Raw genomic sequence first — 16,282 nt, forward strand, 5'->3', positions numbered from 1 at the left:
GCCGAGAAGCTCATAATTTTGCAGAAAATTTTATTTGCAAAATTGAAAACAGTATAAATCTTAAAATAAAGAACACTTTGTTTTATTTACAGTATATATGAAATTTTAATTATGAGATATAAATTTAAGAATGAAATACTTTCTTATCATTTTACCTCATTTGGATAAGTTTTCATTATAAAGATTAAAAATATATAAAATATCAAAAATAATAAATAACATTAGTTATTTTTTATTAACTTGTTCAAAGTATAGGTTTAACTAATATTAATTACATCTCAGGTGTAAATTATTTATTTATCTTTTAATTATGGTAATAGTTATATACTTCGTCTTTTAGTTATAAGAATAATTATATATTTAATATTATATTTTTTGTTTAACCTGAGGTATCCCGAACCGAAGTTCAGACTTATCTTTAAGGAGAATATATTTGAATATCTTATGGTGATAATTATATATTTTAATATCATATATTTGAATTTCTTTAATTGAGTTTTGTGTAATAAATGTGATATGCCATGTCATAGTTAGTTAGGATCCATGTCATCAATAATGACTAAGAGATATCTTTAACAATTTTAACATTTTCATTTTTATTAAACTATCACAATTAAGAATGGGGTTTTTCATATTGGGCAGAACTTCATAATAAGCAATTTACCACGCATGAATCATCTATAAAAGTCTCATTATTTCTCTTTCTTTTTATTTTCCACAAACAAAAAGAAAATACTGAATGAAAATGTCTTGCTCAGCTTATTTTACAGGAAGCAAATTTTTATTCCTTTTGGTTCTTTACAACACAAAATGTTTATCTCCTCTTGTCTCTTTTTCTTATCTACGAAAGTTATAAATTTGCATCCCACACAGCTCGGTCACCTTCTCCACACACGGCATGAACCAGCCACATTCTATCGACTGATTTGCATACCCCACTGCACTTCCAGTCGAATGACGCCACACACACTTCTCCATCGTCAGCCTTCATTTCACAAACTTTGGGAAAGAGAGAGAGTAACAAGATAAGAAAAAGCTCAAATCTCCCTTTACTAACTTCTGAAGCATACTATAAAAACATATATCTTTTTACCTGGAGGAGTACCACAACAGAAATTACGATCATCTATATGCTCAACCTCAAGACCGAGGAACCATGAGCCGAGTGTCACATCTTCATTTGCATATTTGTGCAAAATTGGCCTTCAAAGTAAAACATCACATGTTATATATGCTTGGATAATAACCATTTCCCTTGATAAAACATATTTTTCTTTTATGGAGAATTCAAGAGCACATAGTTATTTACTTACTGGTTGTTGGATATGTATGTCGCAAGATCCTTTGAGATGGCATAGATCTGTCCTGTAGCATGTCGAAAATAGTTGTTCCCTTCCTCTCCAAACTTCCAAAACTCAGGCTCACGATATTTGGCCGTTCTGCACGTTTTGAAAACTGCTTTAAGATCCAAATCGATGAAATATAACATTTCAAAAGAAATATGAGATGGCACAATGTCTTATAGGCCTCATTAGATAATATGGGACCGGGCTAGTTATCAATACTCCTTGGAAATTAGTTGGGTTTTGGCCTAAATACCCTAATCTGAAAAAAAAGAGATAACAAACACAGAGGGATTATTACTTCTTAGTAAGAACTTGTCCTGATTTCATGCATCCAATGTAGACCCTCGGCTTGTGACGGTGAAGAGCTAATGTGGAAGCAAGCATACCTAACAAAGGCAAAGAAAGACATTCAACAATTTAATTTAAGAAGAGAAGAAAAAAACATGGCAGAAACAGAGTTTGTTACCAAGATTAACATGAACATCATCATCAATCTTAACGTAAAACTCAGCATCCCATGTTGCAACTGCACTTGAAAAGAAGGTTTTGGTTTTCGCAGACAGATTGTAATATCCTTCCACATGATTCTGCAAGAGTCCAGGAAAATTGTAAATTAATATCCTAGGAAAAAATTCAAGTTGTCTAATGAATCTTTATCTCACCAGCCTAAAGAAATCTTTGTATTGAGCATCTTCTGAGTCAATTTCCTTATCCAATATACTATGTGGTGTCGCACTGCCAACAAATCATGTATACACACCAAAGTAAGAGTCTCAATCTAATAAAAACGTTAGACTATTCCATGTATTAACCTGTGTCCGATCATGAACTTGACGACAATACCCTTCTCTTTCTCCAATTTCTCAAGCTTTTCTCCTGTGATAGATATATGCATACAAAAATGACTGAGATTAGAGATAATGAAGCATGAAAGGAACAAGAGATTTGAAAGAGGGACATCGTAAAACGTAACCCTGAGGCATCCAAGTTTCTCTAAGAGAATCACGACGTTGTCTACTGCTAAATGCAGTGTTGATACCAATCACCATGAAAAATTTCTTCATTTGGTTTCCTTTTGTTGAAGTATTTGTTGTTGAGACACCCACAATATGTTGATGGTCGTGTCTAACAGATAGCTGCTTCTGAATCATAGACACTGACTTATCCAATGACCTGTGGTCACAAGATATACGGTCACCCAAACATTATGCCTTAACATGCAAGCGTAAGGTTACGAAAAATAATCATTAATTTAAATTATTACACTCACTCTATTGCTTTATGGGTTTTTAGAACCTCTTGAATTACATCCTTTTCTTGTGATTTTTTCTGCATTTTGACCAAATTCAAAAGTTTAAAGAAAAAATAAGCTTTTAAAACACACAAAATAACATTTGATACAATTCATATAATGAATAGATTCAGATCCAGACAATGAGACTAAAGTGTAGAAATAATACTTTCTCATGAGCATATTCCTCGGTAGCCACGCTAACTTCCTGATCTCGCCGGTGCTTTAGAATGAGCTGGCTACCGGAATCCGACCCACGAAATCTGAAATATACAGCCAAGAAAAACAATGAAAAAAACTGATTAACAATCTAATATCTAAAAGCAAGAAAACATGATTTTACAATGGTAAAAATTAATGAAACACTCAAAAAACTCAATCAGAAATCAAGAAACCTGGAGGTGAACATTGCTCCGACAAAAAAGCAGGAGATGCAGAGAAGCGAAACCCATGTCAGTGATAGTCTGCTCGAGACTTTGGTCTTCATTGGTGTGAAGAGACAGGGGAATGGGACAAGAAATGAGACGAGACCACAATAAAACTTCGAGAGGTATAATTTTAACGGAAAGGCAGGAAAATTTAAGTAACATTCCTAATTTAATGCAAGTTTGACTGTTTAATTCAAAGTATCTATAATGTCAGGTAATTTACTTCAAGTTATAAATCATTTGCATGTTCAAAGAAATGAATTTTTTACCACCAATAAACAAAGTGAATTAAGTCAATACCTTAAAGGTTTGTTGAATTATACACTGTTATTTAAAACTTTTTTTCTTTATATGGAATATCAATTTTCGAATATAATTAGTTTGTAAATTGATTAAAATCATTCAAACTTTACCAAAAAAATATTTGTAATTATGATTATCCCATAAAAGTGACGCCTGACTTTGAAGTTGTTACATTCAGTACGCACGTTTGCGTCTAACGCAAGTCAATATTCAGCACAATGCTCATGAACATCAGTATTAAGTTCCGTAACGAAATTAAGGTAAACGTTCATGGTGTGACGGTCGGTACATACAGTGTTGGTGTTGATATTTTAGAAACTATAGACAGTTTCAAAAAGATTTTAATGAAAAATTCTAAATAGTTTTAGAGATCTATATTTATATAAATTATTTCTAAAAAAAATTAAAGATCAGAAGCTAACGTTTTACTTCTTCTTTTTTTGTTTGCCAATGTTTTACTTGCATATGTCAATTATCAATTTTGTCTACGTATTGAATGTGGTTGATTTTGAACTTCACACAGACATGAAAACTTTTCCTTTGAAACTTCCCACGATCCAGTAATTATATAAAGCCATGCAACAAACTCAGCCTTTTGCTTGACACTGATTTTTTAGGAGCTGATCATTCTTTTTTTTGAATAAAAAGGAGCTGATCATTCATAGTATACACTATATATCAGTCTAGCAGGACCGTGCTTGATCCAACAATTCCAGTAACAAACACCAAAACGTCCATTCATCACCAATTTAGTCGAGATACTGATGATGATGTTGTATGTTACTTAAAAAAAAGTTGGTGTCATTACAGGAAACTAGTTTTGTGTAGATCACAATAGAGCCTTCAAATTTTATCGTGTCATTAAGCAGATTTAAGATCATTTGTGCTAATCATTGATTGATTGATGGCTAATGTAGCAACATGTGAAACTTAGAAGAAGAAAAAATACCAAAACTACTAATACCGTATAATTCTATAAACTTACAAAACGTACAAAAATATTTTATAAACAACAAAATGGAAATTATATAAAAAATACATCCATAACTAAATGATTCTTATACATTTTTTATTATAAGAAATTAACCTTATAGCGATTTGATTGGTTTACCCAGAGAAACTGAAAGAAGTCACCGTCTACTCCCGGTTTCCCTCATTACCCCTCGGCGTCTAGAATCAGTAACGTCGCCGTCTCCACCTACTCAGCCGGTATCCCTTCCAATTCTCTTCTTCCTCCTCCACCCACACACACCCATAAGCTCAAAGCTTCCGTCCATCCCCCAAAACTTTGACGATCAGAGGGAAGAGTTCGTCCTATTAAGTCATCCCATGAAGCTAAAACGGAGTAGAGGCAGCAGCTCCACGTCATCACCAACTCCTTGTAAGCGATTAGGTATAGAAACTAACCGAGCTGCTGTCAAAGCGTGGGGTAACCAGCCACTCTCGGAAGCTGATCCCGAGATCCACGACTTCATGGAGAAAGAGAAACAGAGACAGTTCAGAGGAATCGAGCTCATAGCTTCCTAGAACTTCGTGTGCAGAGCCGTGATGGAAGCTCTGGGAAGCCACCTCACCAACAAGTACTCAGAAGGCACCCCTGGAGCGAGGTACTACACTGGGAACCAACACATCGATCAGATCGAGTCTCTCTGCCGAGAACGTGCGCTGCAAGCTTTCGGACTTCAACACGACCACTGGGGTGTCAACGTGCAGCCTTACTCGTGCACTTCCGCGAACTTCGCTTTCCTTATAAAGTGGACCCTCGTACAGGGTACATTGACTACGAGAAGCTTGAGGAGAAGGCGCTCGACTATCGTCCCAAGATACTTATCTGTGGAGAGAGTTCGTATCCGAGAGACTGGGAGTTTCCTAGGTTTAGGTTTATTGCAGACAAATGTGGAGCTGTTCTCATGTTTGACATGGCGCAGATCAGCGGTCTCGTGACTGCCAAGGAAGCTCCGAATCCGTTTTGAGTATTGCGATGTTGTTACCTCGACGACGCACAAGTCTCTCCGTGGACCTAGGGGAGGTATCATATTCTACAGGAGAGGCTTGAAGGGTGAGAAGCAGCAGAGCATTAATCTTAATCACTGTGAGAGTAATGTCCAGTATGATTTTGAAGAGAAGATAAACTTTTCTGTCTTCCCTTCGCTGCAAGGAGGACCTCATAATAACCATATAGCTGCTCTAGCTATTGCTCTCAAGCAGGCCGCTTCGCCAGAGTACAAAGTTTACATGAGACAGGTCAAGAAAAACGCCAAGGCTTTAGCGTCTGCTTTGATAAGCAGAAAGTGCAAGTTGGTTACAGGTGGCACTGATAATCATTTGCTTCTTTGGGACCTGACTCCTTTGGGCTTGACAGGTATTTGATTACTAGAATACCTTGCTCTATGTGATCTTAGTGTGTATGTTCAAAGGCGACTCAAGTTCTTTGGACTTAAATGATTTACAGGAAAGGTGTATGAGAAAGTATGCGAGATGTGCCATATCACGGTCAACAAAGTTGCTATTTTCAGCGAAAATGGTGTTATTTCTCCAGGAGGAGTGAGAATAGGTAAAAAAGCAAATCAGTTTCTTGCTCTCTAATTCTTGACATTGGCTTCATGTATATATTTATCTGTCTCAGGGAGTCCGGCTATGACCTCAAGAGGTTGTCTAGAGCCAGATTTTGAGACAATTGCTGAGTTTCTGTATAGAGCTGCTCAGATAGCAAGTGGTGCACTAAGGGAGCACGGGAAGTTGCACAAGGAGCCGCTCAAAAGCATGTATCACTGTAAAGACATTGCAGAGCTTCGGAACCAAGTCGAGGCTTTTGCTTCTCAGTTTGCAATGCCTGCGTTTGAGATTTGAATGAGCCTAAAGATTTTAATAGTTATCAACTATTTACATTCAACATATGTGGGGTAAAAAAAAAGGCAAACTTCCCTGTATTGCTATGATTGTAATTCTTCAAGGCTTGTGTACATAGACATTAGTTCTATTCGTTGTGTTGGTTATTAGTGTATCCTTTATGTTCTTTTCAAGTGGTAATAATAGAAGAGAAAAAACGAGTTCTGGAGAATTAATTAGCTGTAATGCAGTTTAATTTTTTTTTAGAAAAGGGAATATAATATAATTTCAGGATTGTGAATTTGTTGGGGCAAAATAATTTGAGTAACCAGAGAAGAACTTGCTTCTGACCTCAATCATTGCTTTTTACCTAGGGGGAAAATCATTACATTCTGAAAAGAATAAAGAAACTGTGAGAAAAGGAATAACACAGAACTTGATTATTTGTAATGAATTTTTATTCTTGTTATTATCATTGTGCATTTGGTAGTGTTTATTTGGTAAGTCAGCTGAGAAAGTCTGTGTCCTACTTGGGAGGCAAAGCATGGAATTCTGGTGAGTCTCTAAAAGCATTTAGTAGATTCTCTGTAGTCTTATTTGGTTTTGATTGTGACTTCTCTCCTTATCTATAATATTATATTATTATTTTCACTTCTATATTTTGTTACTTGTATTATTGAATTATTTTAGCAGAGCCCAGATGCAAATACACGAATTAAAGTAAAGAGAAAAAGGAAGGTGTCCCTCTTTCCTTCTTACAAATTGATAGTTGAACATCTTTTAGCTATGTACTAGATGAAATGTCTTAAGACTCATTTTTGATATTTCAACAAAACATTTCTAGTGGGTTCAACTTTTCCTTTTGGAAAGTCATAGATTAAGAGAGCTAACAGTAATGGGAATTGGCACTTTGGTACTGGATTGATACACATGTACCAAGTGATTCTCGAGGGTTGAGATTTACTCACAGATACAAAATGAATATTTTGTCAAAGATGTTTTTTGGGGTAGAAAAAGGAGAAAGCAGAGATGTGCAAAGTAAATATTAAAATAAGTATTAGAAACTTAAAAGAAGTAAAGATGGAGTGCTTTGAAACAGTGGGTGGGGGAGGATTTAGGGTGTGAAATTGGTAATAATCATAACTATTATTGACATAAAAGCCACCAAATGGTGTGCCTAAAGCATATAAACTTGGATGAGAGTGCCAAAGAATCAAAAGACAAATCTGCTTTACAAAGGATTACATTCCCATCATTATTTTTGATTAACACCATAAGACTACAGTTCAAATTATTATCTCCTCTCTACTTTCTCTTATATGAATCAAATCAAATCAGATTTCCAGTTTTTATCATTGGCCTTGTTCACTACTTTGCTTCTCCAACTATCTCAAAGAGACAACAAGCACTCCCTTTGACTCTCTCATTTTAAACCATTTTCTTAAAATCAAGTTGTGATAGTCTAATGATATATGGTCCTATTATCAAATATTTCACTGAAGTTTCACTTTGAGACATGACTGTTGTAATTCAAATTACATCACGGTATCATTCATTGATATATCATGTATGGTCCTGTTACTGAAGATGGATGATCAAACTATTACACTAAAGTTTCACTTTGAGACATGACTGTTGTAACTCTAACCAAAATATGGTATTATTCAATTAAAGACTACATATCTTGGTTATTACAATTAGGTTGTATATGTATTTGTAAATTATGATTAAAAGATCTTTAAATTTTGTGTTATTCTGACAAAGTTTCATATAATCAAAATTCAGCATTTTTGAAAATTTTAAATTAAACAACATTGAAAATCTGTTGTTGGTATAAATCTAATATTTACCCCTTAATTCATTGAAGACAATGTCTGAAACATATACATATCTGAACTCCATGTTTTGGAATTTCTAAAGCATACAGTAGATTTGAAAAAAAAATTGTTTTGAAATTTTATTGAACAACAAACATCTGCAACGGGCTCGAACCAAAACTGAAAAGCAGACATATACTTAAGATATGATTCAGAGAATAAATTCTATTTCTAGAATTATACTCCATAAAAACAGAGCAGACTGACCAAAAAAATTAAAAAAATTTCTTTTCATAGCAGCAAAGAAAAAGAGATGTCTCTTACAACAACTCCCCTACCAAATGATTCGGTTAAGCCTACGTCTACACTAATTTTTTTTTTTCTCTTTTCTTATTTATGAAACTGAAAAATGTCAGCTTTTTGATGATATTCATCTATGGCTGCAGAAATCCAAAAGCTTCTTTCTGCCTTCAACAATTTCATCAAACAAATCATCGATTTGCGCCACAATACCCTCTGTCCCGTTCCTCAAATTACCAAAACACCCTTTCAGATTCTCCACTCTCTCTTTCAACTCCCTCTCTCCCTCTTCTTCGCTTTCCCCTCCTCTCCGCTCAAGCTCCACCTTCAGCTCCTCCAACACCGCCTTGCTCCTCCTGTACTCGTGCATCAACATCCCCTTCCTCACTCCCATCCTCCCCACCTCAGCCGCCACTCTCTGCTGCAACCTCCCCATCGCTCCGACAAAACCGCCGACTTGACTCTGCGTTTGCGTTTGAGTTTGAGACAGCGTTGCGTCGCCGCCGGGGAAACAGTAGACGAGACCGTTCATGAGAACCGTAAGTAGAAGTGAGCTCATGTTCCTCGTCGCGTAGAGCACGCCGCGGAAACCGCTGAACCCGTTCTGTAGCTTCGTCGACGACTCCATCGCCGCCGCCGTCTGTTCCGACCAAAAAGGAAACCTTTGAACTCGATTCTCCATTAGAGCTCTGTTCTCTTCCTCTATCCCAATCGCTTCTCTCCTACACCCTGTTATCGCCCTTATCACCTAAACCCAACCAAAACAGAGCATTTAAAGTTTTGATTTTGATCACTAAAACCAACAAAACAGAGCATTTAAAAGTTTTGATTTTGATCACTTAAACAAGAAAACAGAGCATTGAAAAGTTTTGATTTTTATAAACCAACAAAACAGAGCATTGAAAAGTTTTGATTTTGATAAACCAACAAAACAGAGCATTGAAAGTTTTGTTTTTGATCACTAAACCAACAAAACAGAGCATTGAAAGTTTCGATTTTGATCACTAAACCAACAAAACAGAGCATTCGAAGTTTCGATTTTGATCACAAAAAAAAACAAATAAAGATTCGATTTTTCCGTTACCTGACGAGAAAGCTGAGGAGAGAGACGACGGTGATGGTAATGGCCGTCGAGGGTGGAAGCGATCGAAATTCCGGCGGAGGAGAAGTTTTCGATGGAAGAAACTGCGGTTTTGATGACGAGACAAGCTTCCCAAAGCTTGGAGCTTTCGTCCATATACTCGTCGAGCCATTTGTCGCCGACGGGGAGCTGAAGCTTTTGCACGAGGAGAGTGAGGTGTGAGTGAGAGGTGCGGAGAAGACAGAGAGCCCTCTGTAAGAAGTGTACGGACATGAAGTTGTTTGAGAGGTAAACCCTCTCGAGATCATCCATTGATCTGTTTAGAAACGAGTAGTATCCGTTCACTGAGGTTGCAGAGGACGGATCCATTTTGTCAAAGATCTGATATTTGGTGAGTTGAGTCGATGATCAAATTGAAAAGATAGAGAGAGAGAGAGAGAGAGAGAATTGGAGGAGAGGGAAAAGGTTATATAGAGAGTGGAAGGTGTATGTATGTATACGTGTCATTTGTATATATGGTATGAGTGTAAATGTATATTGGTATAAATGGAAGACGAGTGAAAAAAATAAGAAGAATGGAGTTGAGGTTTTTGATTCTGAGGATTGAAAGTGATTGTTGGGTACAATGATGAGTGTTTCCTGCTGAGGAGGAAAGATGATTAGTAATTTTCTCTGAATTTTTTTTTTTCTAGTACTAGAAGAATAAAGGAAAAAAAGCTGAGATTGAAAATGAAATGAAAAAGAGTATGGAGATGAATTTTTTTGAAGAAAACAAGAAAATAAGACATAATGGACAGCATTTGTTTTATGAAATCTAACAGCATTTGTTTTATGAAATCTATCTTATTTTTGTGGGTCTATTGTTTCTTACACTTGATAAATACATTGAAATTTGTAATAGGTTTGTTCCTCTTTGTAATAGCTACTCCTTCGTCTCTTTTTGGATCTTTGGAAAAGTTTTTTTTTTTTTTTTTTTTGGAAAAGTTGATTCTTTCTTTGAATAAAATCTCTAATGGTAGGATACAAATACAAGAACATACAGAAAAAGTTACAATCATGAGCCTGAATACCTTAGTATTTGAAGTTAGATGATTGTATAACTTAAAGTTTGTCAATGCTGGTTTCTAGTATAATCTTAACCATTATGTTTGTTAACAAAACTCTCTATGTTAAACCTCCATTATTTTAAATATACTATTATGACATAATATATTACAATTACATAGACGAGAAGTTTGATTTCTTGTCAAGTCTGTACATCGGAAATGCTTATAAACTGAGATAAGTGACTCAGAAAAGAAAGATATCACCCGCATTGTTTTTTTAACGAAAAATCATTTTAAAAAACAAATCATAATTTATTAAGTAGAATCAAATATAATAAACCAAAGAGTTATGAAAAAAGTAGAGTTTTGTATATTATGTTTTCGTGCAATATAATAAAAGGAAAAATACTGTAAAGACTGAAGAGAAACGTTTATGAATAAATTCACTCTGTTACAAAGCCAAACTTAAACTATATCAGTCTTTTTCATCATTATTCAATTTTATCAATTGCAAGCTGTTTTATTCAAATGACATCGAGGAGTGTTTTATTGCCAAAAGCAGAATATTAAACTTCACATGCATAAGAGAAATGACACGGTCCTTCCGGATAAAACCTTAGAGATGCTTGAATGCTTCCCCAGTTCCATATCAAAAACTAAGACACCCCGAACAAATTCGACTTTATCACCCAAAGAAAAGACTGTCTATGTCATTTTGGTGGTAAAATTCTAGAGGTGATCTTTTCAAAAGGTATTTTACATTGGCAATTGCAATCTTATGATGAAGATTAAATATTGAGAGATTCCAACGATCAACACAAAATATGCTAATGAATTAATAACGTACATTTGGTCCATTCCTTTGCTAAAAGATTAATAAAAGTACGGAGTCACTGAATGTTTAGGGTTTAGAGTGGGTTTTAATTAGTTTTATATTTTTATGTTTATTTTTGGTTTAGTGTTAACTTTTATATAGGTGCTTCTTTCCTCTTTTCCTCGAGGCACTACAAAAAAACATGGAAATACTGATGGACATACTGATGGAAAATAAATTCTTCAGAATATTTCGAATTTCCGAAAAAATTCCGAAGAAACTTAAATTTTAAGTTTTCTCGGGATTTCCTCGGAAAATACCGACGGAATTCCGAGGAAGTCATTTTCTGTCGGTATTTTCCGAGGAAATCTCTAGAAAAAGGTTTTTTCGAAAAAACCGATGAAATTCCGAGGATATATTATAGCCGTTGGAGACGTACGAGTACGACTTATGATACTGGCGTTTGTTCTGCATCAGGAGATGACGTATACTACGGAAACATACGAGAAATTATGGAAATCAAGTATTCGGGCATGGCTGGATTGCGCTGTACTGTTTTCTATTGTGATTGGTACGACGACACTCCAGATCGAGGTACTGTTTATTCTTCTATTGTGATTGCGCTGTACTGTTTTTTTTTTAAATATTCCGAAGAAATTCCGAGGGATTTAGGAATTTGACTTTTAGGGTTTAGGTTCTTCGGAATTTTCTCGGAATTTACCGAGGAAATTCCGAGGGATTTATGGATTTTACTATAGGGTTTAGCTTCCTCGAAGTTTCCTCGGAATATTCTGAGGAAACTTCGAGGAAAAACACATTTTCCTCGGAATATTCTGAGGCTTTTCCGAGGAACAAGGGTTTGTAATCAAAAACAACATTTTGCGGTTTGAATAACACATATATAAGTCTTATTAAGTGTCTTAAACTGATTATTAAGTGTCTTAAACCAAAAAAGGTGTGTTACCCGATAATAAACACTTTCCGATTGTATGAACGAATTTCCCACAACATAAGATCAAACATTTATACACTTTAATGGACGGTAAAGGGAATACTTACAATTCATTTTGGAATTTTGTTATTTCATGGTTTATGATCATCTATACAAAGAATAGTCAATTTTATGCATTACATTAGTATAATAAATGATATTGGGCAAAAACAATTGAGGTTTTGAAACCCCAAAAATATATTCCTCGGAATTTCCTCGGAATATACCGAGGAAATTCCGAGGGATTTGAATTTTCCTCTGATTTTTTTCATTTAACCGCCATAATTTTCACAAAATATTTCGCGAAAATTAAATTTTCGAAACTGAGGAAATTCCGACGGATAATTTTCGTCGGAAACCTCGTATTTATAAATACAGATCTCTTCTTCTTCCCCATTTCTCTCTTCTTCTTCCTCGCCATCTCCGCCGACCTCTCCTTCTCTCTCGACGATTTCCGGCCAATCCGACCTATTCCTTCTCTATTTGATTCCCAAATCATGTAAGGACTTTCCCAATCTATTTGTTAGGTTAGATTTGATGATTTTAGAAGTTTTTTGATAGATTTTTGTTAGGGTGATTGGTAGGATTGTATAATGGAAGTTTGATTGTTGTTTTGTATTGAGGATTGTGATTATTTGATTGTGTAGAATCTTTTTTTAAGTTTTATAATAGTTTGGTATTTATAAATAATTTTGAAAACGTTTTTTTGTATATAAAATATATTTTATGAATTATAAATGAAACATTTTTGTATATAAAATCATTTCTATATTTATTAAACATTTTTAATATTTATGAAACGTTTTTTTGTAAATATTAAACTATTCTTGGAATTTTAAAACTATTTATATTTTTTAAATATATTTATATTTTTGTTATTAAAAACTATTTTTGGAATTTTAAAACTATTTATATATATACTTTTATTATATTTATATTTTGTGAGTAAAATCTTTTTTTTTTGTAATTATTAAACTATTGTTTTATATTTATATTTTTGTGATTAAAAACTATTTTTGGAATTTTAAAACTATTTATATTTATTTACTTTTTATATTTATATTTTTGTGATTAAAAATATTTTTTGTAATTATTAAAATATTTATTTTTTATATTTATATTTTTGTTATTAAAAACTTTTTTTAGTAATTATCAAACTATTTTTATATTTATATTTTTGACGGCTTTGACCAACTTGTCCCGGATTCGAATCAACGAAATCGTTGAATCGGTATGTTCTATTCTTAGTTCAATTCATTTATATCTTTATTTTTGCATTTTATCATCTTTTCAATTATTTAAGTTTGTTTATTTTTCTGTTTCAGTCGGTTCCAAAGAAGAAGAGACATTTGGTCGGTTTGGGTCGTTGATCCCGATCAGTTCCTGGTGCTTCTTCTGCACCACAGCCTTTTGTTGATCCAGTATTACTTATGGATCAGTTGAAGGACAAGGATGACCGCATAGCTGCGTTGGAGACCAAGATGGAAAATCAACAGGCGGGGTGAGAGGAAACGAGGAAACAGTACGAGCGAATGATGGAGATGATGAAGAAGATGTATCTGGACATGGAATTCTCCTAGTTTCTTTTTTTTTCAAAACTCTTAATGTTTTTTTTCTTAATTTGTACAACTTTGAATTATCTAATATATTTTCAATTTCAATTTTTATTTTATATTTTAGATTTTCGAATTTTATTAAAAAATTAGTTTTAAATAATTCTTTTAAAAAATATTTTTTGGAAAATTCCGAGGAAGTGGGTCCCTCGGAATATTCTGACGAATTCACTTCCTCGGAAATTACCGAGGGAACAGTTTCTTCGGAATTTTCGGAAGGACAGAGTCTTCGGAAATTTTCGAGGAAAGGCTTTCTCGGAAATTCGTCAGAAAAAGTGTTTTCAGTAATTCTTCGGAAATTTCCGAGGAAATTTTGAGAAAATCGAATTTTCCGACGAAAAAGTTCCGACGATTTTTTTTTTCGGTATATCCTTGGAATACCGTTATTCCGAAGACATACCGACGAAAAAGGCCGTTGGTTTCCCGGTGTTTTCTTGTAGTGAGGTGTTATTCTATGGGCTTTTTCTCCGAGAAAACAAAAATAAGAAAGGGATTGTATCATTGTTTGTTCACCCAATTTCATTTTATTTTTCGTTTATGCCTCATTTTTCTACAATTTGCAACATTTTCCAAGAAAGAATAAACAGGAATGATGAGATTCTTTGTATGTATCATTTTTATTTACATGCACATACCCAAAATTATTTTTAGGACATCATAAGTCTAGACAAACTTATCTCAACCATTTCTTGATCTTTCCTTACCAAAACAACTCTTCAACATGAAACTGTATTGTAGCAGCACAACAATGTAATCATTAATTGATTAAACCTCACTTAGTATATTAAAATAGTGAGCACCTTGTTTGTATTGTAGAAGTCATACATATAGATGCCGCACTAGTGACTTGATCGAGATTGATTATGTAGTACGACGATAGATTCGTTGGGGAATAAAGTAATTTGTTTATTTAAAATAAATCATAAACTTCAGATAAGTGGCATTTCGGACCCATTTAACGGCGGATATCTTAAAAGGTAAGTTTATATAATAAACGAGTTGATATGCAAATTGATATAATAAACGCAAACAGGAGAATAATTTAATTTTGATATATCTTGTAAGCTAATAGCATACTTTTCTTTATTTATGTTACCAGTACTGAATGTACAGAAGTAGTAGCATAACTTTTATGCATATTGTTTCTGGACTTTGATAATTTACCTGGCATGTGCATTGGACATATGAGAAGTTCATATGATAATATTTTATAAAAGATGAAGAGTTCTCTTCGTCTGGAATTTATATGCAAGTTCTAAGGAATTACTATTAATTAATAGAGTAGAAGACAAATTTGGTAATACTGGTATTCTAAATATTTTACTAATATGCACATAACAAAAAAATCAATATTTCCAGACTATAAATTAACGTAATAATTTAAAAAATCAATATTTCCAGACTATAAATTCACATAACTATAAATTAACGTAATAATTTCTATTAATAGCTATAAATATTATGTTAAATTTCACTGGAACTTGCATATAAATTCACAAATTAACGTATGAAACATAAAATAAAAGTCCAATAAACCAAGAAATAGAGTATGTATTTTAAATCGTTTTTCTATGAAGGCTTTAATTTATTTATCGCAATGTGATGTGGAAATTATGAGAGAATGTTTTTTTGGGGTGCAAATGTTAAGAATATGAGAGAATGTTTCGGTTTCTTATAATGGTGTGATGGGTCCATAAGTATCTCGCTCTAAACATTCGAAAAATTATTCACCGACTCATTGATTCTCTCTTTGGTAATGTTCTGCAAGTGTTTTCACTTTTATTTAATTACTAGATTTTGAGCCATTCTTTAAAAGACAGATATATTATTGTTTTTTTTTGAAAATTTTAATTTTTATATTTGACTTTTTAATTGAATTTATATTTAATATTAATTTAATTTAATAGAATAATCTTTTAAATAATATATAATATATAATTGGACATAACATTTATCATGTTACTATTTTAATAGAATAGATTTTGAATTTCTTAATTTACCTCCTATAAACTTCTAAACGTATTTGTTTTGTTACCAATAAATATATTATGTAGGGTTTGATTCTTCATAGAATCTGGTAAAGTTTATGATAATTATTGGTGCTTAGTATCTGAGATAAAATAGTGAAAATATTAAAAGGAAAAACATCAACATTTTTTATGTAATGATATTTCGTATTATACTTCTAATTAAAACAAATATCATAAACCTTTCAAATAAGAAGCTGAATAGAGTTGATAAGGTATTGTGTAAGATATATTAAAATTAAGATGAAAGTATCTTGGAAAATCCGAGTAATTGTCATAAAAAAACATAACATATGAAATTTAACAACTTTTGTTTTCTTAGCATTTCTCTAAATTATTATGTTATTAGCTAGTAAACGAATGCAGTGACTATGACTAGTGATTACCTGTCGATCC

The 16,282-nt window shown here is 33.3% G+C and overlaps 2 protein-coding genes and 1 pseudogene across 2 annotated transcripts; 1 reads left to right on the top strand and 2 right to left on the bottom strand.

Annotated features, from left to right (window-relative positions):
- Window positions 1-754: 754 nt before the first annotated feature.
- LOC108819730 (probable beta-1,3-galactosyltransferase 5) lies at window positions 755-3,201 on the bottom strand. Its single transcript, XM_056991784.1, has 11 exons — window positions 3,033-3,201; window positions 2,807-2,900; window positions 2,616-2,675; window positions 2,320-2,527; window positions 2,159-2,222; window positions 2,009-2,081; window positions 1,813-1,933; window positions 1,645-1,732; window positions 1,314-1,439; window positions 1,094-1,203; window positions 755-999 (listed from the first exon to the last, which is right to left on the bottom strand). Exons 1-11 carry the CDS (start codon window positions 3,122-3,124, stop codon window positions 851-853), a joined length of 1,185 nt encoding a protein of 394 aa, XP_056847764.1. The 5' UTR covers window positions 3,125-3,201; the 3' UTR covers window positions 755-850.
- A 1,381-nt stretch (window positions 3,202-4,582) lies between these two features.
- LOC108819731 (serine hydroxymethyltransferase 6-like) lies at window positions 4,583-6,361 on the top strand (annotated as a pseudogene).
- A 1,828-nt stretch (window positions 6,362-8,189) lies between these two features.
- LOC108834117 (uncharacterized) lies at window positions 8,190-9,873 on the bottom strand. Its single transcript, XM_056992241.1, has 2 exons — window positions 9,399-9,873; window positions 8,190-9,062 (listed from the first exon to the last, which is right to left on the bottom strand). Exons 1-2 carry the CDS (start codon window positions 9,762-9,764, stop codon window positions 8,445-8,447), a joined length of 984 nt encoding a protein of 327 aa, XP_056848221.1. The 5' UTR covers window positions 9,765-9,873; the 3' UTR covers window positions 8,190-8,444.
- Between the last annotated feature and the right edge of the window lie 6,409 nt (window positions 9,874-16,282).

Source organism: Raphanus sativus, chromosome 8, assembly GCF_000801105.2.
Source record: "Raphanus sativus cultivar WK10039 chromosome 8, ASM80110v3, whole genome shotgun sequence".
Taxonomy (NCBI): Eukaryota; Viridiplantae; Streptophyta; class Magnoliopsida; order Brassicales; family Brassicaceae; genus Raphanus; species Raphanus sativus.